At 34.2% G+C, this 25,501-nt stretch overlaps 1 protein-coding gene across 8 annotated transcripts in view; it reads right to left on the bottom strand.

The window, feature by feature from the left end:
• Obsc (Obscurin) overlaps positions 1–25,501 on the bottom strand; it is a 226,868-nt gene that overhangs the window by 165,500 nt on the left and 35,867 nt on the right. For all 8 annotated transcript variants that reach the window (XM_074138259.1, XM_074138258.1, XM_074138266.1 and 5 more), the window contains one exon: positions 14,451–14,518. In XM_074138259.1, the coding sequence (XP_073994360.1) occupies positions 14,451–14,518 (68 nt within the window). The remainder of the gene's footprint in view (positions 1–14,450; positions 14,519–25,501) is intronic.

The following is a 25,501-nucleotide window of genomic DNA, read 5'->3' as shown; positions in this document are numbered from 1 at the left end:
GCGAGTAAATTGTGCCGACTCTAATACAGTAACGTTAGACCATCACAGCTACAATATTTAGGTTTATGGAAGTTTATATTTAACACTAACGCCACGCTTATAAATTTATACAACAGTTCGAAGTAATCTCCTCAACATTAAGAACGAAATGTACGGAAATAAAAGTGCAGAAGCCCCCACTCAGTGTGAGTAGGCTACTGCCTGGTTCACAAGTCCAGTTTAAGAAACACTATTGGAAGATTTACAAAGTCAGACTGCTGCGACGCACCGCTTCTAAAAGAAACATGACAGTGCTAGAAAGAGACAGGGAATCCCAATGATATGTCTTCCTTAAAGCAACTCGCGACATCAACTATCAGCCGTCTGTGAGCAAGTATATTACTCCATTTTGAACCAAGTCTTTATGTCGTTTATTTCTATCTCTTTAGTCTTGAAAGCGAGACATAATCTTGACTCAAAGTTTGGGTCTTCTGCGGTATTTCAATTGTTTCCAAATTTTTGAAATAGAGGTTTTACCGGGAAACACACGTTTTCAGATCTTTTAATTGAAAAAAAAGACACAGAAGACTCACACATTAGTTTTCTTACTATTGTCTCTTTCAATACTAATGTTTCAACCAAAACTGTTTCATTTTTCATTTTTGTATTTAAGGCGCGTCCACATCAGAGGTCATTGGCGCCCGGAGCTTTTTTCAGTGCACTGCCGGCCTCTAGATAGTGTTCTCTCGTTACAGACAACACTGTCCATCACCGGACAGTGAGCTGTAAGAAGCTCCAAGGAAGAGAAAGTCTAAGGGTCAGCAGCTGGATTCGAACGCGTGATCTCCGTGTTGGAATCCAGAACGCTAACCACTTACCTAATCACCTCCCTTTATTACTATTATTATTATAATTACTTAACCATTGTACAATAGCACAGTAAGTGAGTACAAAGATATAGAAACACACATGTGACTCCTGATATATACATTCATTTTTATACCTTCTTATTCAAGCAAACTAGACTACACTAAATGAAGTCGAGGCCTCTCGAACTACAGGCGATGTCTTGGGTTTTCAGGAAAGCTGGTAGCTGATAATGAGGATATCAAGGGATTGGCACAAGTGGAAAGACTGAAATGGTGTTTCCTATGAGATATAACCACACAGTAAACATTATGAAGGGTAAGATTGGTAACATACGTATTAGGGAACGTCAGTGATTCACAGGAGGATTTTGGATTGGTATGCCAGGAGACGACGGGAATTGGGGGCTTAATTGAACTCTATAGTTCAGCTGTGTAAATCCAGACAGGAATTGGTGTGTATATCAGTCTTTTGTTTGTACAGATAGTTTAGAGTATTTTACAAGTAAATATAGTAATTTATAGCGTTCAGTCATGTCCTAACTTTCGAGTCTAGGGCGTGGAATTTCACGTGAGTCGCCGGGAAAAGTGCAATACCAAAGTGCTTTATCTGCAAATGGGATGCGGATTTCGAAATATTTTCTCGGGTAAACTTTCAATTACAGGCCGGCATCTTGCTCTCGCAGTAGACTAAGGTCTAGACGCTACGCCTCTTCCTCAATTCAACCTGTTACGGAAGTGAAGGTAAAAGTTTGGACCTTTGCCTACGTGCGGAGCAGTTAAGGGAATCTAGCGAAAGAGTCACACCACGTTATCTTCTTCTTCTTTTACTTATTTATTTACTGGCAAAAGTTCCATTACAAAGTCTTATATCAAAAGCCAAAAAAGTTGTTTACACAATTAGACGAAATAAATTCAAAGTTCTAATGATGACAGAAAGCTGTAAATACTGTACTCATTTGTATGGCTTATGCTTCGCAAATAAATAAATATTAGAATAATAACAGAAAGATAAAATTAAAATATCTTTCGTAAAATGATAAATCAATAAAATGTAATAGACATAAATAAAGATGGCCGCAAAGCAAAGATGTATAGTGGTACTGGTTTCTATTCCCGGTCTCGGCCTTGCATTTTATTTAATGGTTTAAATGAGAAATTTATAGTAAAATACGTTTGCTAGTCGCCTCCGTCCGCAACACCTAATTTGGTATTTGGACATTAAGCGCGTCTGAAAAAATAGGTATTAATTTATGTATGAGGTAATAATTATATATAAAAAATCATTTGAAATAAATCACTGTTGCAATGACTCTTGGTTAGGAACATACTTCTCCACAACAGAGAGTTCAGCAGAAATATAAATTAATTAGTGGAAGAATAGGGGATAAAGAAGGATCTGTTGGACCACGCAGACATGAATGGGACAAAGAAATAGTTTTCTCTCTCTCTAAGATATAGAGACAATAATCAACTAGGTCATTGATTGGAAAAGAAGGATCTGTTGGACCTCGCAGACATGAATGGGACAAAGAAATAGTTTTCTCTCTCTCTAAGATATAGAGACAATAATCAACTAGGTCATTGATTGGAAAAGAAGGATCTGTTGGACCTCGCAGACATGAATGGGACAAAGAAATAGTTTTCTCTCTCTCTAAGATATAGAGACAATAATCAACTAGGTCATTGATTGGAAAAGAAGGATCTGTTGGACCTCGCAGACATGAATGGGACAAAGAAATAGTTTTCTCTCTCTCTAAGATATAGAGACAATAATCAACTAGGTCATTGATTGGAAAAGAAAGATCTGTTGGACCGCGCAGACATGAATGGGACAAAGAAATAGTTTTCTCTCTCTCTAAGATATAGAGACAATAATCAACTAGGTCATTGATTGGAAAAGAAAGATCTGTTGGACCTCGCAGACATGAATGGGACAAAGAAATAGTTTTCTCTCTCTCTAAGATATAGAGACAATAATCAACTAGGTCATTGATTGGAAAAGAAGGATCTGTTGGACCTCGCAGACATGAATGGGACAAAGAAATAGTTTTCTCTCTCTCTAAGATATAGAGACAATAATCAACTAGGTCATTGATTGGAAAAGAAGGATCTGTTGGACCTCGCAGACATGAATGGGACAAAGAAATAGTTTTCTCTCTCTCTAAGATATAGAGACAATAATCAACTAGGTCATTGATTGGAAAAGAAGGATCTGTTGGACCTCGCAGACATGAATGGGACAAAGAAATAGTTTTCTCTCTCTCTAAGATATAGAGACAATAATCAACTAGGTCATTGATTGGAAAAGAAGGATCTGTTGGACCTCGCAGACATGAATGGGACAAAGAAATAGTTTTCTCTCTCTCTAAGATATAGAGACAATAATCAACTAGGTCATTGATTGGAAAAGAAGGATCTGTTGGACCTCGCAGACATGAATGGGACAAAGAAATAGTTTTCTCTCTCTCTAAGATATAGAGACAATAATCAACTAGGTCATTGATTGGAAAAGAAAGATCTGTTGGACCGCGCAGACATGAATGGGACAAAGAAATAGTTTTCTCTCTCTCTAAGATATAGAGACAATAATCAACTAGGTCATTGATTGGAAAAGAAAGATCTGTTGGACCTCGCAGACATGAATGGGACAAAGAAATAGTTTTCTCTCTCTCTAAGATATAGAGACAATAATCAACTAGGTCATTGATTGGAAAAGAAGGATCTGTTGGACCTCGCAGACATGAATGGGACAAAGAAATAGTTTTCTCTCTCTCTAAGATATAGAGACAATAATCAACTAGGTCATTGATTGGAAAAGAAGGATCTGTTGGACCTCGCAGACATGAATGGGACAAAGAAATAGTTTTCTCTCTCTCTAAGATATAGAGACAATAATCAACTAGGTCATTGATTGGAAAAGAAGGATCTGATCAGCTTCATCTCTATTTCTTTGAAGAGTTTGAAATGTCTAGAATTGAACTAATTTCTGAATGCGATATGTTTGTATTGGGAATATGTAAAGCAATTATGGGAAAAAACTTTCGTTGAATTCGTTCCAAATTCGCTGAAGAGATACTTTAAGCAACAAATGGGAGAATATGGGATATAAAAATTAATTAAATGGAATTTATGCTTTTGAAAAATCGGTTATTTCAAAAAATAAACCCTAATGTTTAAATACCTTCGCCAGTAATGAATTTATAATGTCTAGGGAATGACGTAATTTTAAGGAAAGATTAAACTCGATGGGTGCAAGTTTTTGTCAGATTCAAAACTGTAAGCAATACTCGCGTGTCTGCTTCAAACCTTACATGACAGAATAAGTGGAAAAGTTCATTTATAATAAAATGTTAAGAAAAAATTGTTGTGCATTTAAAGACCGATGGTAACAGTTCGTCTATACTTTCTAATTTTGGCACGAAATTGTAGTAAATTTTTACATTACTCAACCAAACAGTCAACTTAAATAATAAATAATGAAGACAAGGCAAACATTTTTTATACCCTCTATAAATACCCTGCAGGTTCAATGCACTTCTATTGCAACCAAAAAAAAAAAAAATCCAGTTATAATTATCTACAAAACAAGTTGGATAGTTAAAAATAGTGTTTAGATTGTTAAAAAACACTTGTGTTCAGAATATTTCTCTGTATTCTTATGTAGAGATAAACAAGTGAATCGCCACTAGCAGTGCAAAAAAATATATTGCGGACACTTGACACGGTTTCCCCTTCTACATTCGTTAAAGTTTTCGACAAACTTCGAATTTTCACCTTATGTAACTTGGCTTTGACGACAGGTTCTCAAAAATTAAAATAACTTTTGGAGGAAGCTTGTGGTGCCTGGATCCCGTCTCAAAAAATAAATTTGCATCAAAACAATTTCAAACACAAGAGATATGACTATGTCTGAATTGACTCTTCATTAAAGCTAAAAAGAAATGGTAAAGAGATTTGCACATCCGGCCAAGTAATTTTTTTCTAGATGAATGCAATCAGTGCACCAAGGTTAAAAAAAATCGTTGGAACCGTTTTCGAGAAAACTGAAATCAAACAACTGAAAAATCGATTCACGATTGTTCGATTCTGAATTTATTACAGTCATCCAGCTGTAACTAAACAAAAGGTAAAATTTCAACTATCTGTAATTTTCTGGTTTTGAGTTATGCTAATCACTGACAGAATAATAGACAAACCAAGGACTACATACAAAAACTACTTTTTTATGTAAAATAGATCTCAAAATCATACGGCTTTTTAAAGGGAAGCTAAATTTTACTCCGCCCCTCCCAAATCACCCTTAAAATTAATTTTATAGAAAAATATTTTAAAAGACAATGAGAGAAAAATGCATGCACCCATTTGAAGCTGCCCTATGCATTATGTGCTGGGAAAGTCGCCCTTGATTGAAGTTGGTTTAAAAAATATCGAGAATAGTTGATATTTTCTCAAGTGAAGTATTCCATTTGACGGGCATCATGCTTTAAGAGAAGTTGTCAAATCAAATGCAACTGCTCTCGCTGCCTAATTGGCAGTGTTAAAAGCCAGCATCTGTACACAAATAATAAGTAGGATCAGTGACCAACAAAAGAATAGCGGCACGTGATGAGAAATGGATTTAGTGACAAAATTTTAAGAAAGGGAGTCAATGGTTGATCAAACTGGTCTATTGACATTTAGTAAGAGAGTTAATAACTTTAGGGTATTAGGGAATAATTTATGGAGAGATTACACTGGGTGCGTTCCACTTGGAGACCACAACGACCACGACCACGACCGCGATTTTGGCCGTTCCACTTGCTTGTGAGCGTTGCGATCGAAAACCCAAGTGGAACGGACTGTGGGCGTTTTAACCGTTCATGTAAACATTGCATATGGCGGCCTCGAAAATAAGTTAGAAGCTTGAAGAGGTTATTTTTTAATTTAAACCCCATTTATAAGCAGTTATAATAAACTTTATTAATTATTGGTAAAGTTGACTTATATTAAAAGAATATATATAATTCAATTTTTTATATTACATTTTAGTGGAGTATTTATAAAATTTACGTTTAAATAAAATTAAAATGTCTTTTGTGGCAACAGTTGGATATTTATTAATAATACTTTAGAAAGTTCTTTATCTAGTTCCGATTAGAGTGGAATGTAATTTTACAAAATCGCAATGATAAAAAGCGAAAACTTAGGCCACGTATTATTAGCTATCAGAGTAATTGATCTTTATTCAAATGAAGAATTTAAAAGTTATTTCAGGTAAATGATTTTGTGTTATTCAGTGATTTAGTGTGTAAAGGGATAAGTAATTATTTATTTATTTATTTTTTGTAGACTTTCGAGAAACACATTCTATTATTTACATGAAATAATACTTTCATTTACATGAGATAATTTTTTCGGTCGCCATATTTTGTTTTAAAAATTGCGCCAACTCTGAACGCCCACTTCGACCCAGCTCTATAGATGGGGCGTTGTGGTCGTTGTGTGGGCGAAAATAATGACGTCATTAGTGACGTTTTCGCCACGACCACAACGACCGCGGTCGCCAAGTGGAACGCCTGAAAGTATGTTTTGGTCGTTGTGGTCGCCAAGTGGAACGCACCCACTGTGAAGGGATTAAATTCCGGACAAGTTACGCACTCACAAATGGCCAGTGTTATCCATCTCAGCTCAATCCAAACTAATTTTGTTTCAGCTTTGAATCTAAAGAAAAAAACTAGAAGAATTTGATAGCATTGATTTTCTTGACCCTGTCTGAATTACAGACACAGCACTATTCGACTACCTTAACTGATTTGTATCACTTTTGGCTCGCGAGAGAAAATTCCATAAATTCACCGAAGCTGACACCAGAGAATCAGATTATTCATCTTAAACCCAATGGTGATCAGCGAGTTATTCTAAAGCTGGCAGAAACAAGACTTGCAGCAGTCAACTCCAATTACTTCCTAGGAGGAATCGAAGTCAAAAGGAATCAATTTCCTAGTAGAAAGTAAAAGAGGAAGAAAGTGATTTGAAAACAAAACATCCCCCCTCACACAAATGTATTTATAAAGAAGAGGAAAAAGCAAAACTGACACTTGCTCGTAAGTTAGCAGAGTTTAGTTCCTGACAATGCCAGTAATGTTGCCAAGTTTACTAGTTTTTATTAATAGGAAAAATACTGGTGTAAAATAGTAAATAGATGTAGATTGGCAAGTAAATAACTATTTTTCATTTTCTCTAAAAAGAACCATTCATTAATGCAAACATATTGACCGCAAAATTCATTTGACAAAATAGTTTTACGTAAAACCATCCAATTTATTACTTGGCCAGTACGGCTGACAGAATTAATAGGTAAATACAAATATTACTTCACGAAAATAAACTTTTAATTTTAGCAATAATGCAGAATGCGTTGTCACATATTTTTAGATAATTATTAATTCAGTGACAATTTCATTGCAAAAAAAAAAAAATCAAACTTTTAACGAAATGGTTGTAAAAAAACATTTCCTACGATGTGTTTAATTGTCAATATTACATACAATCGAATCGCAATATTACATACAATCGAATCGCAATATTACATACAATCGACTGGCAATATTACATCGCTACTAGGGAAATATCTGATGGGGAATACAATTTTCTTGATACACTCTTAAACTTCTATTAGACCAATGTTAATTAAGAAAGCTCATGTCGACTAGAAAGTGATAACTATATAGGAGTATAGGGTTTAGAATTTATACGACAGTGGTGCCCATTACAGGAAATGTACATGCAACTGGGATGTAGCATCTACTTGTAATCGCAAAATGGAAGTCAATAGGCATTTTTTGAGGTGGTTAGTGGTGTCAGGTAGAGGGATCCAACACTGCCCCTAGAACCAAGATGTAGCAGTGCCGCAACAAGACGCTCTTCTACGTACAATTTCCCACATAAAGGGGTTCGCGGACGAGTTGGTAGATCGCTGATTACAATAAAAGAGGCTTTTGGGGAAATAGGAGCTAGATTGGAATACTGAGAGATTCGAAGTACAATTTGTAGAAACATTCACCCTATTCACCAGATTTGGTATCCTCTATCTTCCACTTTTTCGTAAAACTGATAGGATTGTAGCCGATAAACTTTTTCAATCAAATGAAGAATTGATTTCTAGAAACAGGGATAGATTATGTTCATTGTAAAAATGGGACAAAGTGCATTGCGCTAAAAGAGGGACTTCGTGGTGAAAAAAATGCAATTTTGAAACTAAAAAATATATACATTCATCATCATCATAGTCTATCCTCTTCTAGCGCCTAGGCAGTGTTGAGGCCTTACATAATCTTTTCCAGTCACTCCTATTCCTGGCCAGCTCCTTCCCCTTCCACCATTCTACTCCCCTCTCCAACAGGTTCTCTCTTATTCTTCTTCCCATGTCCTTCGAGGGCGGCCGGTCGTCTTCTTCCTTCTGTACGTGCTTCGTACACTGCCCTAGAAATTCTATTATCTGCCATTCTCATTATATGACCGAACCATCTGAGTTGATTCTTTTTAATAATCTCTATGGTCGGTTCAATGTCCAGGTCTCTTCTCACTGCTACATTCCTGGATTCTATCTCTCTTCGTTTTCCCTAAAATCTTTCTTAAATAGCGCATTTCCATCGCTTGGAGTTGGCTCCGATGTCTCTTAGTTAGAGTCCACGATTCACTAGAGTAAGATAGTATCGGTAGAAAAACAGTTTTAAAAACAGCGACATTGGCTCGCGCATAGACCTCTTTCTTTCCTATAAAACTGTTTCTGGTAGCGTGGCGAAAAAACCTTCCTGCCGCACCTATTCTTTCTCTTACCTCTTCGTCCATTCTTCCTTCTTCACTTAGATGGGCGCCCAGGTATTTAAACTCTTTCACCTGCTCCAGTACAGTTCCCTTGACCTTCACCAATAGTCTTCTCTCGCTGTCACCAACTACCGTAGACTTGGACTTCTCTACATTTATCTCCATTTTAATTTTAGATAACTCATCCATGAGAACTTTAATATTAAACTGAAGGTTCTCTTCAGAATCTGCTGCCACCAGTAAATCATCTGCATGTGCCAGTATACTGAATCCTACCATCTGTAAATGTCTGTAACCTACGTGTAACCTCTTCATTCTTGCTTCGCATTTTTTAATGATCTCATCCATTGTTAGAATGAAGAGGAATGGACTTGAAATGCATCCTTGTTTTACACCTAGCGTTGTCACAAACTCTTCAGATTCTAGGTTTGTGGCCCTGACATAGTTCCTAGTTTTTTTTATACATACTTTGGATGGCCATACGTAGTCCTGTGTTAATCCCCTTGTCGTTTAAAACCTGGCTGATTACACTTCTAGGCAACGAGTCAAAAGCTTTTACTAAATCAACGAAGCACCAGTAGCTTGCTTTTCCCTTTTGTAATAATTTTTTGCTTGTCTGCCTAACAGTAAAAATTAGATATTGAGTACTTCTTTCTTGTCTGAATCCGCACTGAGCATCCTCCAAATTAGGCCCTATTTCTTTCTTCAGCCTATCCGTCTTTTTGCCAACGTTTCTGTAGTTACCTCAACCAACCCGCATAGCCACGCCTTGAAGAAGGCAATAAATTTGCCGAAACGCTGGCAAAAAGACGGAGTTGTTTCTTGTTCTGGATCGATTCCTCGCTAAATTGAATCCTTAATATAAACATTTTACGGTCACTAAAAGCTAACTTTAACAAATATATTTACTGACCATCAGGTTGAGAACATTTCACTTTGCCTTTAAATACCCATGAACAAACTTAACTCTTATGACTGGAAACGTTTACGACAGCCTCACTGTCTTAAATACAGAAATATTTCGTTTTCTGTGCACTCAATTATAGCCTTTGTTTCAATTGAATCAGAAATAAATTAGTTCAGATAGGTTTTTATACACCCCTTTCTTTCCAACCAACCACTTCAAAATAAAATACCGCACTCCGTGTACCTAACCAAGCAGTCCAAGGTAACCCCTTGGGAGTCTCCTGAGTCATGGCGCTTCTTAAAGTCCCAACAGCATATTTGGCCAGTAAATTCTTTTTTTACTGTGTAATAATACATTATTTACGTATTTATTTTCGATATTATTTATTTGTTCGCCCAACTGCTTATATAATATATACACCCACATGACAACACTTTTAATAAAATTGTATAGTTATATTTTCCGTTGCTACTCCGAGTAAGAAGTAGTATTTCCTGCCAAATTTCTCAAATAGAGCTTTTCACTGTGTTGAGATCCCTGAAATAGAAAAACCAAAGTAAATTATTTAATGCCTATGAGATTGAGTAACTCAAGATCGAAATTCACATAACTGCCAACTTACTAATCTGTTTTAAATCACTAGAGGCGCTTCAGATACTAAGCTATCGGCCGAAACGCATCAGCTGCAAGTGTAATGCAACTTTTCGTACTTTGCTATTCTCTGTAAACTTGGTATATTTCTTGCTTCCTCCAACTCCAAGTAAGAGAAAGTAATGTAATCAAGATTTTTGATTTTTAGTTTTCAATTGAAATATTTTTTTGAGGCTTCCCTCAGTACGAAAAGGTGATTTCTCAAAGTGGTAAATATATAGAAATGTTAACCCAAAAAAAGCTTTATATTCTGAGCACTTCAAAACATGTGAATTATTTCTAGTTAAAATTCAGTCATCAATTCAGTAATCTAGAGATGGTAATGTCCCTGTAATTTGGAGTTTACCAATACGACGAGATCTACATCATTTATGAATAAATTTCATTTAAATCCAATTTTCAATCTTAAATTCCCATTCCGAGTTCGTTTAAATTACACTTTGAGAAACATCTAAAGAAATATCTTTAGAAAATAAATGGCCGGGAATTAAAAAGGTTTAGTCGAGACAATAATGAATAATGGTATAAATAAAGTAATAAATGACTATTTGTCTGCAGTGGTTAGTTAGCGGGGCTATAATAGTTGGCCAAAGGTCCGCTGGCAAGTCCGCATTTGGCGGCCAGCTGGCGGTCACCTCTGTGAAATAGTACATCCTGTAGCCCGACTGACACCTATTATTGGATCTAGTGCCCTCACCTTGCATCGATATCTATTCAATTACTAATTTTATCTAGTTACAACGCCTAGCTAAATAGATAACTTCCTCCGCTTATTACTACATAAAATCTCCTTAACAAAAACTTACAGCTTAAAATGTTAAGTATAAGGGTTGATTAAACGCCAAAAGGTACACAAATCAGCAAGTACCCAACATTTCATGAATACTTCATTGATATAATTTAAGTAATTTTACTGCATTAATTTTAATCAATATTTTTTTGAATTTATTAGATGTCACAGACCCTTATGCTGGCCATTTTAATCTACATAATATTTGTTCAAGTAGAACACCATTTAACTTAGATTGACTGTAATATCTAATCAACAAACTATTAATCACAGGTTAAAAAGAAAAACTTTATTAAAAAAAAAATGTCTAAAAATTCAAAAAATTTTTTTTAAAAAATGCTTACACCAACATTCATCAATGATTTCATTTTTTTTTAAATAAAAATCAGTTCATTCAGTTCATTCTTCCATTAAAGTAATTGTACCTTTATGTAGTAGTCAAACGTTTATAATAAAGTAATCGCCTATTTTTTCAGGCGGGGCTTAACGTCCAACTACCAATTAGGTGTCGTGGACGGAGGCGACTAGCAAACATACTTTACTGTAAATTTCTTTTATTAACCATCAAATAAAATAATAATAGGTAATAATTAATCTAGCTTTATAGTAAATAATATAGTTTTCTTCAATTAAATTCTCAATCTAGGTATTCTTCCCACAGTGTTATATATTTGGAATATAAGATAAATAACATATGCATATTTTTATGACACCTAATTATTCCAGTATTTTATCAGTAATATATGTAAAATTAGAGGGACTACATTAAATTACAATTGAGAAATGAATAATTATTGTTGAATAATTTACTTGATATTACCTACACGTTATTTGTGCTCACAAATACTTCGGTAAGACGAAATCTAGACTGAAATATTGTTTTAAGTCCGTGATTCAAATTTAAACAGTAGCCGACTCTAACTTTGTCTTTTTCTACTTTAATGTGCATGCACATACATATGTGACTACTAAAGGGCATAATAAAGATAAATCAGAATAATTTGGATTAAAGCTGAAATAAAGTACCTATTTAATTACGTAATATACATTTTATCATAATTATAACAAAAAATAAAATATTATGAATGAACTAAGGGAAGGGATTGGCTAGGCGGTTAGCGTATTGGATTCCCAAGTGGAGGTTCCGGGTTCGAATCCAGCTGCTGACCCTTAGATTTTCTCTTCCTATCAGCTTCTTACAGCTCACTGTCCGGGTGATCGACAGTGTTGTCTGTAATGAGAAAACACTGTCCGGAGGCCGGCAGTGCACTGAAAAATAACCTCAGATGTTGACGCGACTTAAATCATTAAAAAAAAAAAAAAATTATGAATGAATTGGCCAGCATAAGGGTCTGTGACATCTAATAAATTCGAAAAAATATTAAAGAAAATTAATGCAGTAAAATTACTTAAATAATATCAATGAAGTATTAATGAAATAATGGGTACTTGCTGATTTGTGTACCTTTTGGCGTTTAATCAACGCTTGTACTTAACATTTTAAACTGTAAGTTTTTGTTAAGGAGATTTTTGTACCTTTTGGATAGATTTTCCTTTTTGTCTGTTTTACAAAGTTACTATCTGCTTTTCAGATTTTATTAAAATTTGGAATAATAAATTCTATCATTATAACCTGAAAAGGTGTTAAGTCGGAACCGTAACTATTACTGGAGAGATCTTTTTAAAGAATGATTTTAGTTGCGGTCCCCAAACCACCCTCAATAACAATTTTTTAAGAAAGCGTTTTGAATAAAATAGGAAGGTATTTGTACGTAAATAACAAAATTAAACTGCGATTTCAGTACTTCCTTTCAAGAGGAGCAAGAAAAATGAACTGCGATTTCAGTACTTCTCCTTAAAAGGCAAAGAGGCAAATATTTAGAATCGAACGACAATTCATTGATGTAAATCAGTTCACTCATTGATAATTTTAACGATTGCAGCACTTCCTCTTAGTAGGTGTAAGAGCATGATGGCACTTCACAGCCACGTACAGGAGCTTTAACCACTTCTTCGTGCTAAATTTTATCAAAATCGGACTAAGCGTTATAGAAATATTGGTAATAATAGTTTTAGAAAGGGCCTTACTTGGGTGGGGCAAACTCCCCTCTTTATGAGGCATAGCGTCGAGACTTTTAAACTGTAAATCTGTACAAAATTTCGATTCGAATGACACTTCATTCATGAAAATCGATTCACGTTTCGATAATTTGAAATGATTGCTATACTTCCCCTTAACAAGTGTAAGAGGTGATGGCCGCTTTAATGTTACGTAGGGGGAGCCTATTATCCTAGCAAATTAATATCAAAATGGGGCCAAGATTTACAGAGTAATTAGTGATAATAACTTTGGAGGGGGCCTTACATAAAGGGGGCTAACTCCTCTCCCATTCGATGTACAGCGTCGAGACCCCCAAACGGCACATCTACATAAAATTCCGACTCGAATGACACCTCATTCATGAAAATCGGTTTACGCGTTTAGGCGCTTCGTTGTTTACAAAAAAGGTAATAACAACAACAACAACAACAACAACAACAACAACAACAACAACAACAACAACAACAACAACAACAACAACAACAAGAACAAGAACATTTTTTGAAAAAGCCGTTTTTGCTCATTTTCGGCAACTTTTTTCTCGAAACCTATTAGATCTGGGTTGTTGCAAAAAAATTACTGTTATAAAGGAGGATTTCCCCTATATTTTAAAGAAAAATTGGGAATTTTATCTTTTATAGAAAAAGAGAAAAAAAATTGTCAAAGTTGGGTGTTTTTCAACGTTACGCTTTTTCGTGCAGTTTTTGACGATCAACCCTTATACAACTGTCCTACCGGACAGTTTTAATTACTTGTGCAATGACAAAGGTTTGTGTGAAATTTTTTTCTTTCTCCTTTCAATTCAAAAATGTTTTGTTGACCCTCGCAATTAAGCTCGCGCCAAGATGAACTAGGCCATTATTTTATTGAACCCATCTTTGAGCCAACCAAATTCCACGCCTTGAAACTCTCTGGGCGAACTCCGTGTGAACACGTACGTGACTTTTTCCAATTGCAATTCTTAACCTTTCTCCAAACTTCCAATATTTACCCTTTGTTAGTTTTCCTTCACAACAATTCAACAATCCCCATTTATGTATATATGTATATAAACTATATGTGCGGTAATTACGGATTGCTACCGCCTTAATCCTCCAATCCTTGTTGCCTGTGTTTCTTAATATCTTTATATTTTATTAATCGATGCAGGTGGCCGTGACAATAATAGATTAGAATTAATGAAACAACACTGCAGCATTACATTTTTGGTTAAAGTGCCCTCATTTATCTGCAAACTTTTGTTACACCCTAAATTCGCTCGTTGAAAGTTACTTTAGCATTGACTGCATTTGATAACACATGTGTGTTGATTTCTGTAAAATTATTAGTAATTATAATGTGACTTACTTCAGTCTCTTCTGACATGGCCTCTTTCCTCTTGGATGTAATTCCAGCTCGCCGTTCGCTGCTGTAATCTGCCAAAATAGGAAAAAATCTTAATTAATATTTGATTAATGTAATAATAATCTATAATACAAGAAGCAATTACTTAAGTAAAGTAACAGACTTGAAATGTTTGGTTCAATTACTTTAGCCTAAAGTAGTTAGAACTATCACTATTACTAAAATGGCGTTATAACTCATTTCTGGGACCTGGCCTTCAACAACTACCGCCAGTCTATCGATCTATCAAACTACAGTAATACAATAATTTAACTTCCTGGCATCTTCCACCACACTACATGGCCATCGTCGCTCTGTCATCATCTTTTTTTTGCATTTCCGAATCGGTCTTTCGGAAATCGGCTTAAGCCTTATCGGCCATAAGCCCAGACCACCTATCTACCACATCTTAACGACGGCGATAACGTTCGGCTCCTTGTATAGATCGTAGATCTGTTAGTGAGATTTGTTCCTTCGCTTCTGTCTATCCCACGTAGTTTCATATATCTTCTAATGGGCGTAAGAATCTCTGTATCATCGACTTTCGAACTGCCCAAGTTCTCACAGCCGTAGATCATCATTGGACGGGTCGCTACTTTATCTACCAGGCTCCTTCTTAAATTAAAGTAGAGGGGTATGGTCTGTAAAACCGTCTGTTTGCAGTCATTACTCTTCTGCTGACATCAGTAGGTAAGTCGTTGTTTAAGTGGTTATTTGAGAGCTAAGTAAATCAACTCATTACGGTCTCATAACCTCCCAAAGGCTTAAAATGAACTACGATGATACTATTACAACCTGACGCCAAGTATTTGGTTTTATTCGCGTTAATACTTTAATCCATTCGTATTGCCGGACCTTCTAGAGCGACAAATCTTTCTTCCACAGCTCTTTGTGACCTCCCAATGACATAAACTGCATAAGTCAGCAGTTGTACGGACTTATTGAACACTGTTCTTGTTGCTGAATATTGGCTGATGGTATTCCGGATGTTCTACCTATTTTCTCCAGAGGTTTACGTATTTTCAATATCTCACTTCATTTTTGCCTTTTCTGTGCGCTAGTAGAGCCACCGCCGCTTTCGGACTTTCATCTCTTACATCCATCATAAATTAACAAAAACTTACAGTTTAAAAAGTTAAGTATAAGGGTTGATTAAACGCCAAAAGGTACACAAATCAGCAGTACCCAGCATTTCATTAATACTTCATTGATACCATTTAAGAAATTTTATTGCATTAATTTTCATTAATATTTTTTAAGAATTTATTAGATGTCACAGACCCTTATACTGGCCATTTTCATCATCAAAATATTTGTTCAAGTAGCACACCATTTAACTTAGATTGACTGCATTATCTATTTATCTATAATAATCAAACTATTAATTACAGGTGAAAAAGAAAACGTTATAATAAATAAATAAAAAAAATATGAGGCTAAAAAATTCATAAACGTTTTTTAAAAAATGCTCACACCAACATACATCAATGATTTTATTTTATTTATTTATTTTTATTTTTAAATAAAAATCGTCGGCTTAAGTTCATTCTTCGATTAAAGTAATTGTTATTTTATGTAGTAGTCAAACGTTTATAATAATAGGTAATAATTATCTGGCTTTATCGCAAATAATATAGTTTTCTTCAATTACATTCTCAAACTAGGTGTTCTTCCCACAATGTTGTATATATGTAATATAAAATAAATAAGATATGCATATTTTTAGGACAGCTAATTATTCCAGTATTTTACTATAAGTAAAATTAGAGGGACTAAATTAAATTACAATTGAGAAATGAATAAATATTGTTGAATAATCTACTTGTTCTTAACTGTGTGTTATTTGTGCTCACGAATATTTCGGCAAGACGAATTCAAGACCGAAATATTGTTTTAAATCCTCTGTGATTCAAATTTAAACAGTAGCCGACTCTAACATTGTCTTTTTCTACTTTAACAAGCATGTATATGTGACAACTTCAGAATAAAGGGCACATTAAAGAGAAATCAGAAGAATAATTTGGAATAGGGTTAAAATTGAGTACCTATTTATACGAAGATATAATATACATTTTATCACAATTATAAAAAAAAAATATGAATGAACCTGCCAGCATAAGGGTCTGTGACATCTAATAAATTCTTAAAAAATATTAATGAAAATTAATGCAATAAAATTTCTTAAATGATATCAATGAAGTATTAATGAAATGCTGGGTACTGCTGATTTGTGTACCTTTTGGCGTTTAATCAACCCTTATACTTAACTTTTTAAACTGTAAGTTTTTGTTAAGGAGATTTTTGTACCTTTTGGATAGATTTTCCTTTTTGTCTATTTTGCAAAGTTACATATCTGCTTTACAGATTTTTTTAAAATTTGCAATAAGCAATTCTATCATTATAACCTGATAAGGTGTTAAATCGGAACCTAACTGGAGAGATCTTTTTAAAGAATGATTATAGTTGCGGTCCCCAAACCATCCTCAATAACAATTTTTTTTGAGAAAGCGTTTTGAATAAAATAGGAAGGTATTTGTACTTAAGTAACAAAATTAAACTGCGATTTCAGTACTTCCTTTCAAGAGGAGCAAGAAAAATGAACTGCGATTACAGTACTTCTCCCTAAAAGGCAAAGAGGCAAAGATTTTGAATCGAACGACAATTCATTGATGTAAATCAGTTCACTCATTGATAATTTTAACGATTGCAGTACTTCCTCTTAGTAGGTGTAAGAGCATGATGGCACTTCACAGCCACGTAGAGGAGCTTTAACCACTTATTTGAGCTGAATTTTATCAAAATCTGACTAAGCGTTATAGAAATATAGGTAATAATAGTTTTAGAAAGGGCCTTACTTGGGTGGGGGGCAAACTTCCCTCCTTATGAGACACAGCGTCGAGGCTTTTAAAGTGTAAATCTGTACAAAATTTCGATTCGAATGACACTTCATTCATGAAAATCGGTTCACGTGTCGATAATTTGAAACGATTGCTATACTTACCCTTAACAAGTGTAAGAGCAGATCGTCGCTTTATTGTTACGCAGGGGAGCCCTAACCCTTTCATCCTGCCAAATTTTATCAAAATCGGGCCAAGATTTACAGAGTAATTAGTAATAATAATTTTAAAGGGGGCCTTACATATAGGGGGCTAACCCCTCCCCCATTCGATGTACAGGGTCGAGACCCCCAAAAGGCACATCTACATAAAATTCCGAATCGAATGACACCTCATTCATGAAAATCGGTTCACGCGTTTAGGCACTACGCAGTTTACAAAAAAGGTAACAACAACAAGAAGAAGAAGAAGAAGAACAATTTTTGAAAAAGCCGTTTTTGCTCATTTTCGGCAACTTTTTTCTCGAAACCTATTAGATCTGGGTTGTTGCAAAAAAATTACAGTTATAAAGGAGGGTTTGCCCCTTATTTTAAAGAAAATTTGGGAATTTTATCTTTAGTAGAAAAAGAGAAAAAAATTGTCAAAGTTGGGTGTTTTTCAACGTTACGCTTTTTCGTGCAGTTTTTGACGATCAACCCTTATACAACTGTCCTACCGGACAGTTTTAATACTTACATGCTAATGGTCTGTGACATCTATTACATTCTAAAAAATATGGTACTAGAAGTATTAATGAAATGTTAGGTACTTACTGATTTGTGTACCTTTTTGCGTTTAATCAACCCTTATACTTAACATTTAAAACTGTAAGTTTTTTTTAAGGAGAAATAAATATATAATAATAATAATATAGTGTTTATTGCTTTTAAAAGTTTACAACTTGTAAGCAAGGAGTTGTGTTTAAATACATACAGAAAAAAATACAAAGTATTCAAAACTAAAAATAACCAATAAATCAGTATCAAAGAAAATTAATGAAGTGAAAATTATAATGACTAAAAGCTTCGACCTAAATTAGCAAAAAGGAAAAAAAATAAAATAAATACCCTCAGCAAGCATAATAACAAAACGAAAAAAAAAACTTTTTATATAAAAATCAAATAATAATGAATTCACCCATTAAAAATACATATACATATATGAATTTATATCAATAATAGTAGTAAATAATATATTGCAGAATAAAATACATATCTATTCATATGAAAAACTTCAAAATAAAAATCATTTACTATTGTATAATTTACATTTTAGGCTGTTCATAACAAAAAGATATATATTATAATTTCATCCAGACTAACAGTGGATACCAGATTTATTAACTTTTCTGTCTCAGTTGCATGTATTATATACTTAGAAATAAATTTCGATCTGAGAGTAGATAGACTATCTACCCTCACAATATAAGCATCGAATTTTCCTTAGATACTTATCCCCTACAACAATGTACGAGTTGAGGCATCTATATAGCACTGTGAAATGTGAATTATCCGTACAGAACCACTCAAAATCAATTCCGATAGAGAAAAAAACACGGTTTGAACACTCACACTGCTTTACCTTATTATAATTATCAACATTCTAACCTAGGCATTTTTCAAACGAATTTTGAAACATATTTACCGTTAATTAACCGCAAAATATAAAGGAACCTCAGATGCAAGCAAACTCCAACCTGTACCCCAGAAATATCGTTTAAAAAAAAAAATCCCTTGTAAAATGATTAAAAAATATTTTATGGATCAATGTGTAGGTAATTTAAAAAACTGAATTTAAAGATAATGGGCGGGCCAGTTTCTAGAAGCCATACACTGCCCCCATTTTCCCAACACAGAAGAAGCTGCTGTTATTTTGTTGCAAGGAAACCAGCATAATACTGCAGCTAACCAGCAAGCAGCACAATTTCTAAATGTAAAGGAACATTTTAAATTACCCCTTTGTGAATTACAGAAAGCGAAAGTCGTGTGAGTTGCACACCAGGTTTTTAATTCTCGCCAAAGATTGTAGTCTCTTCTTAAAGATATAGTTTCATTATTTTTAGAATCTTGAATTCTAACACAAATAGGAATGACTGGGCACCATTGTTTTCTAATTTATTTATTACATTTTCGTATTTGTATCAACTTATTTATCCATCATTCCGTGATTTGAGGTAATGACATTCAATAGTGGATTTCGCAATACGTCATTACTCAAATAACATTATTAATTTTTATTTTTTCTTAACTGTGTGAACACTCACACGGCTATTTCTCATTAAAATTCTCAAACTTTCAACTAACTACTTTTCTTCAAACTGAATATTTTTACCACTTGATTCCAACTTATGTTCATGGATAAAAGGAAATTTTTAGCCAATTCATGAAGGATTCCCCTTAAAATCAATTAACATGGAAGAATGTTAAACAAAAGCGATACGTTAAAAAAGTCATCTGGGCTATTAGGCTGAATATTGTTGAGTGCATCCGCCAAAGCATGCGTGTCATGTTTGTATTGTTTGTGACTACCCAGTGGACCCCAATCCTTTATCATTTAATTCATTAATTGATTCCTCAGATAGATGTACATCTGAGGATGTAAATTTCCCTCGAAAAGTAAATAAATCTACGAAAACACTGTACCTGGTTCATGAAAACATAGAAAGGGAAAAAACATTGTTCGAGAGGTTCATATTTTTGGTCAAATGTCTTTTGCAAATTAAAAAATTTAGATACAGTAGAATCTTAACGCAAGAAAAGTGGAATAACAACACAACCCAAAAGGGTGCTTTGGCCATAAGAACCTAACCATAGAACAAAAGTTATGTAACTAGATCACTACCTACTGGTTACCAAAAATTTAATGCAATAAGCTCAGTTGGTTATCAGCAAATTAGCCATTTCAATTTATATTACTCTAAAAGGGGCCTTTCAGAGACTGAAAGGATTAATGAAAATAACAAAAATTACCTGTAAAAAGAACTCCAACCACAATCATAAGCACCCTAAAAAATTGTTTTTAAACAAAAGTTATAAAACTTTTAGAAGGAAGCGAATCAGCACCCCTCATGACTTTCATCCTAAAAAAATGTTTATTTTATGGAATGTTTTTCAAAGAAAAGTTATATTTCTACATGTAAGCATTGTGTATAGCTACCGAGTTAAAAGGAAAGTGGTTGGAGGCTATAAACGAAATTCACACGACGGCTAACTAGCTACAAGTATCCTAAGCTAATGCTCTAGCAGAGACTGTGCGATGCATCTGAATGGTGCTTTAGAGGAACGTGCCCTAACATGAGATTTCTGGGGGAGAAGTAGCAAACATAAGTCATAGCCGACTAAAGAAAGGAAAATAGCGGGCAAGCTGAGAGAGTACTTCAACTCTCATTTTAAAACTCTTTTAATCGTGATTTAATCGCTTACTTTGTCTATGGGGCTAGCTGCAGGTTTTTCCTCTCCTTTTCTCCCTGCATTCCAATCCTCCTCACCTAACTTTTCCCTTTCTTCACTAGTTAAGAAGGTTAAAATGTATTTAAAGATCAACCACATCAACAGCCATGACAAACTTTCAGATGCGCACTTGTACTACCTAAGATTCACAGCTGTCCGAACGAACAATAACTTTGAGGAGGAACCTTGCTAAGCGATTCCACCATTAACCTTGTTCCGACTGACAGCCTTACAACCTAAACCATCCCATCATGTAGTTAATGGATGTATCCTGCTCTATCGAAAGAGGTCTGCTCGAGTTCCATAAAACAGAGGAGACTCCTTAATCCGCAAAGTCAAGTAAAAGATCACAAATTTTACAGAAAAAATGATGGAAAAAAATTTATAGATCCTAACTGTTTCATTACGGAGTTCAATGGAAACTGTAGCAACCATTTTTGAGAAAAGTATACTGCACTTTTTCCTTCTTGCTATACTGTTCTGTACAAAACTACACATATGAAAAAGCACCTGCATTCAAAGGAGGGTTTAGTAAGTTTTCAAAATAGTTAACCCAATTTTCCATTTTTATTGAAGAACTCGAAATAAATTTCCTTTTTTTAATTTTATTTATAATGCTCCAAAATTCTTAATTACAATTAATCAGTTTGAAATTGATAATAAAATTATTGTAATATTCCCACCTTTTAGTTAAAAGTATTTGTTTGTATAATTTGTTAGCTGAAAGATACATTAATTTTATTGCCTGTGAATTGGATTTCCTGGAAATATTTAAAATTACAAATGATCTTTTCCGCAACTTAAGACATTCAAAACCCATCAAGGGTTCTCGAGCTATTATTACCAGCCCTCCGATCATCCGCTGCTCGCTTGATACAAGATTCCACTTCCTCTTTTACACTTGCGTTGCAGCCTGTCGTATTGAGATTTGATTAAGACGTCTCGGCTGAATAATATTGTTGAGTGCATCCGCCAAAGCATGCGTGTCATGTTTGTATTGTTTGTGACTGGGTCCATCCCTTATCATTTAAAATAAATCATTAATTGATTCCTCAGATAGATAGATGTACCCATCTTCATTCTTTTGTACCCAAATTAGTTTTGGAAGCAATGGAGTGAGATTTTCCTCGCATGTTTCATACCGCTGGATAGTTGTAGCGTAATAGGCATGTAGTCAGAGAATGTATCAGCCAGTACTTTAAAATCGCTAACAAATGGCAAACACATCCAACTTTTGAAATATATGTGTAATCGCCACTTTGGTCATTTAAGGTACGTCTATTAGGGATAACAAAATTTTCATCTTCACACATTTAGAGAAATTGCTTACCTCTAGAATCTATTTTGGAATCTCTCGACCTCTTTTTTTTAGCCAAGGCACATTGTGGTTTATCGTATTAGTTAGGCAGAAATACCTGGCATTCTCCTATGTGCACATTGCAATCCCCAATTAGTATCAATTGGCCAAAGTTTCTCATACAGGCTACCTTTTACTCTATTAAATTCTTCATCCCTTTTGCCATAGTTCAGCTAGATCGGAATTACGCAAACATTTATAGTTCCGCTTTTAATATAAATGACATAAAATTACCAAATTTATTGAAAACGCAATATTAGCAATAGGATTCTTCAAATTATTGTAATTCCTAATTGTTGACCAGCACTGCCCCTAACGTATGTTGAGGTTTTAGAATAACTTGAAGCCATCAAATTAATTAACACTTTCTTTTACCATTAATGGACAAACTTTGTCCGAACATCAGATTCTAACAAGAAGTTTACCTTGAAATACAAAAACTAAACATTATACGTTTTGTTTACAGAGCACAAATACTACCTGATTGAAGTATTCCATTTTCTGGTGGTTACTGCAACGATTTAGCAAATCTTTCCAGTTTTCAAACAAAATGAAGATTGGACTACACATCTAAAATAGGAAAAGTAAGTTTTCAACAGTCTTAAGATTAAACTATTTAGTAAACTAAAGTAGACTAAGTTTTTAATCAGACTGGAAGATTTTTCTGGAAATTAAATGCAGTAAGGCTAAGTTAATGATTAGACTGAGAAGTAGGCTATTTATGAAACTAATTGTATTGTAGTATTTGAAGATGATTGGACTATATAGAAAACTAAAGAGTGTGGTAGTCTAAGCTATCAAACTGATAAGTCATTAGATGTGTATGTAGACTGAGATTGGGTTGTTTTGCCAAGTTCCCTAACAGGTTAGATTACACTCTACTTCGTTAGATTATTTCTGAAACAAACTAATGCTAGAATTCAAAACTGACTATTTAGAAAACCTAGGTTCCAACAGATTGTGTTTTGTTTGAATAATTATGAATCTGAACGTGTTAAGATTTGTTGATATTCAAAATTTAATAACATTTATTCAGGTTCTATAGTTATTCTATAGTTCTATAGTTATCTTATAATTTCATGATTTCTTTTTTCTGCAGGTTTCTCTTTTCTGGCATATTTATTTGACGGACCAGGAGAGCCCGGGTAGTGATGTCTTGGCAGAGAAGAAACTTTTTAAAGATAATTTTACTCAAATTTAAGAAATATTTTGAGAACAATTTTTATACAATTAATATCGGAAAATAAGATGAGAAATACGCATTGGATTTTCCCTGACTATAACTCTCGTAGGTGTAGTGGAAACAAGTTTATCTGCTAATATGAATTTTCATAAACTTGGCCTTTAATTCAAATGTAGATGGGCCCCTGTGCAATGATACAGTATGGAGCGAAATCACAGCTAATTTCCAATAACTGATATTTAGATATTTCTTTTAAATAATGTAGGATCTATAGGCGGACTGCAATACCACTGTTTAATGCACCTTTCTGCCAGTGTTGATCCCTCGCTGATACCTTCAGTTTGGGCAAAAAATCTCCATAAAATTCGTAAGTTGTATAAAGGGTTGATCGTCAAAAACTGCACGAAAAAGCGTAACGTCGAAAAACACCCAACTTTGACAATTTCTCCTCTATTTCTATAAAAGATAAAATTCCCAAATTTTCTTTATAATACAGGGTAATTCCTTCTTTATAACTTTATTTTTTTTGCAACAACTCAGATCTGATAGATTTCGAGAAAAAAGTTGCTGAAAATGAGCAAAAACGACATTTTCAAAAATTCTTGTTCCTGTTCTTACCTTTTTTGTAAACGACGTAGCGCCTAATCGCGCGAACCGATTTTTATGAATGAGGTGTCATTCAATTCGGAATTTCATGTACACGTGCCTTTTGGGGGTCTCGACGCTGTATATCGAACAAGAAAGGAGTTAGCCCCATTTATGTAAGGTACCCTCCATAAATTGTTATTACTAATAACTCTGTAAATCTAAGCCCAATTTTGATAAAATTTGGCAGCATGAAAAAGTTAGAGCTCCCCTAAGCAACATTAAAGCTACGTTCTGCTCTTACACATACTAAGAGGAAGTATAGCAATCGTTTCAAATTATCGACGCGTGAACCGATTTTCATGAATTCGAATGGAAGCTTTGTACAGATTTGCATTTTGGAAGTCTTGACGTTGTGACTCTAAAGGAGGGGAGTTTGCCCCAGGCAAGTAAGGCCTTCTCTAAAACTATGATTACTAATATTTCTTTACGCTTAGTGCGATTTGATAAAACTTAGCACAAAGAAGTGACTAAAGCTTCCCTAAGTGTCTTTAAAGTGCCATCTGCTGTTACACCTACAAAGAGGAAGTACTGCAATCGTAAACTGATTTTCATGAAAGAATTGTCATTGGATTCGAAATTTTATGTGGATGTAGCTTTTGTGGATCTCGACGTCTACAACATTAGAAACGGAGTTTGCTCCACTCAAGTAAGGCACCTCTTAATAATCAATAACTTTCGACGAATTTTGATAAAATTTGGCAGAATGAAGTGTTTCGAGTTTTACTGCAAGACATTAATGTGCCATTCTACTCTTACAGCTATTAAAGGGAACTATTGCAATCGTGTGTAATTGAAGTTTAATTTCTCTTTGCCTTTTAGAAAGAAGTACTGCAATCCCAGTTCAATTTTGTTATTTACGAACAAATACCTTCCTATTTTATTAAAAACATTTTCCCAAGTAAATTGTTTTAGTGAATTCCTTGGGGACCGCGACTATAAGCGTTCTTTTAAAAGATCTCTCCAGTGATTACTTAACACCATATCAGGTTACAATGAATGCATTGCTTATTCCAAATGTTAACAAAATCTGTCAGGCTGATATGTAACATTACAAAATTGGCAAAAAGAAAAATCTATCCAAAGGTACAAATCTCCTTAACAAAAACTTACAGTTTACAAAGTTAAGTGTAAGGGTTGATTAAAGGACAAAAGGTACACAAATCAGCAAATACCTAACATTTCATTAAATCTTCCGATCGTAATTTCTGCCATTTAGAAACATTTGAAAAAGCAAGGGTTAAAAATAATAGGTCATAATTAATCCTGTTTAATCTTAAATAATATAGTTTTCTTCAATTACATTCTTAATCCAGGTGTTCTTCCCACAATGTTATATATATGTAATATAAAATAAAGAAAATAAAGATATGCATATTTTTAGGGCAGCCAACCAATTATTAAAGTTTTTTACTACAATTACTCAATTAAAGGGAATACATTAACTTAAAATAGAGAAATGAATAGTTATTGTTGAATAATTTACTTGTTATTAACTGTGCTCT

The sequence above is a fragment of the Rhodnius prolixus genome, unplaced genomic scaffold (genome assembly GCF_049639745.1).
Source record: "Rhodnius prolixus isolate KJV_2025 unplaced genomic scaffold, Rpr scaffold_11, whole genome shotgun sequence".
NCBI classification, from domain to species: Eukaryota; Metazoa; Arthropoda; class Insecta; order Hemiptera; family Reduviidae; genus Rhodnius; species Rhodnius prolixus.
Note: the sequence above shows the minus strand (reverse complement) of the source record. Positions and strands in the feature narration are given on the sequence as shown.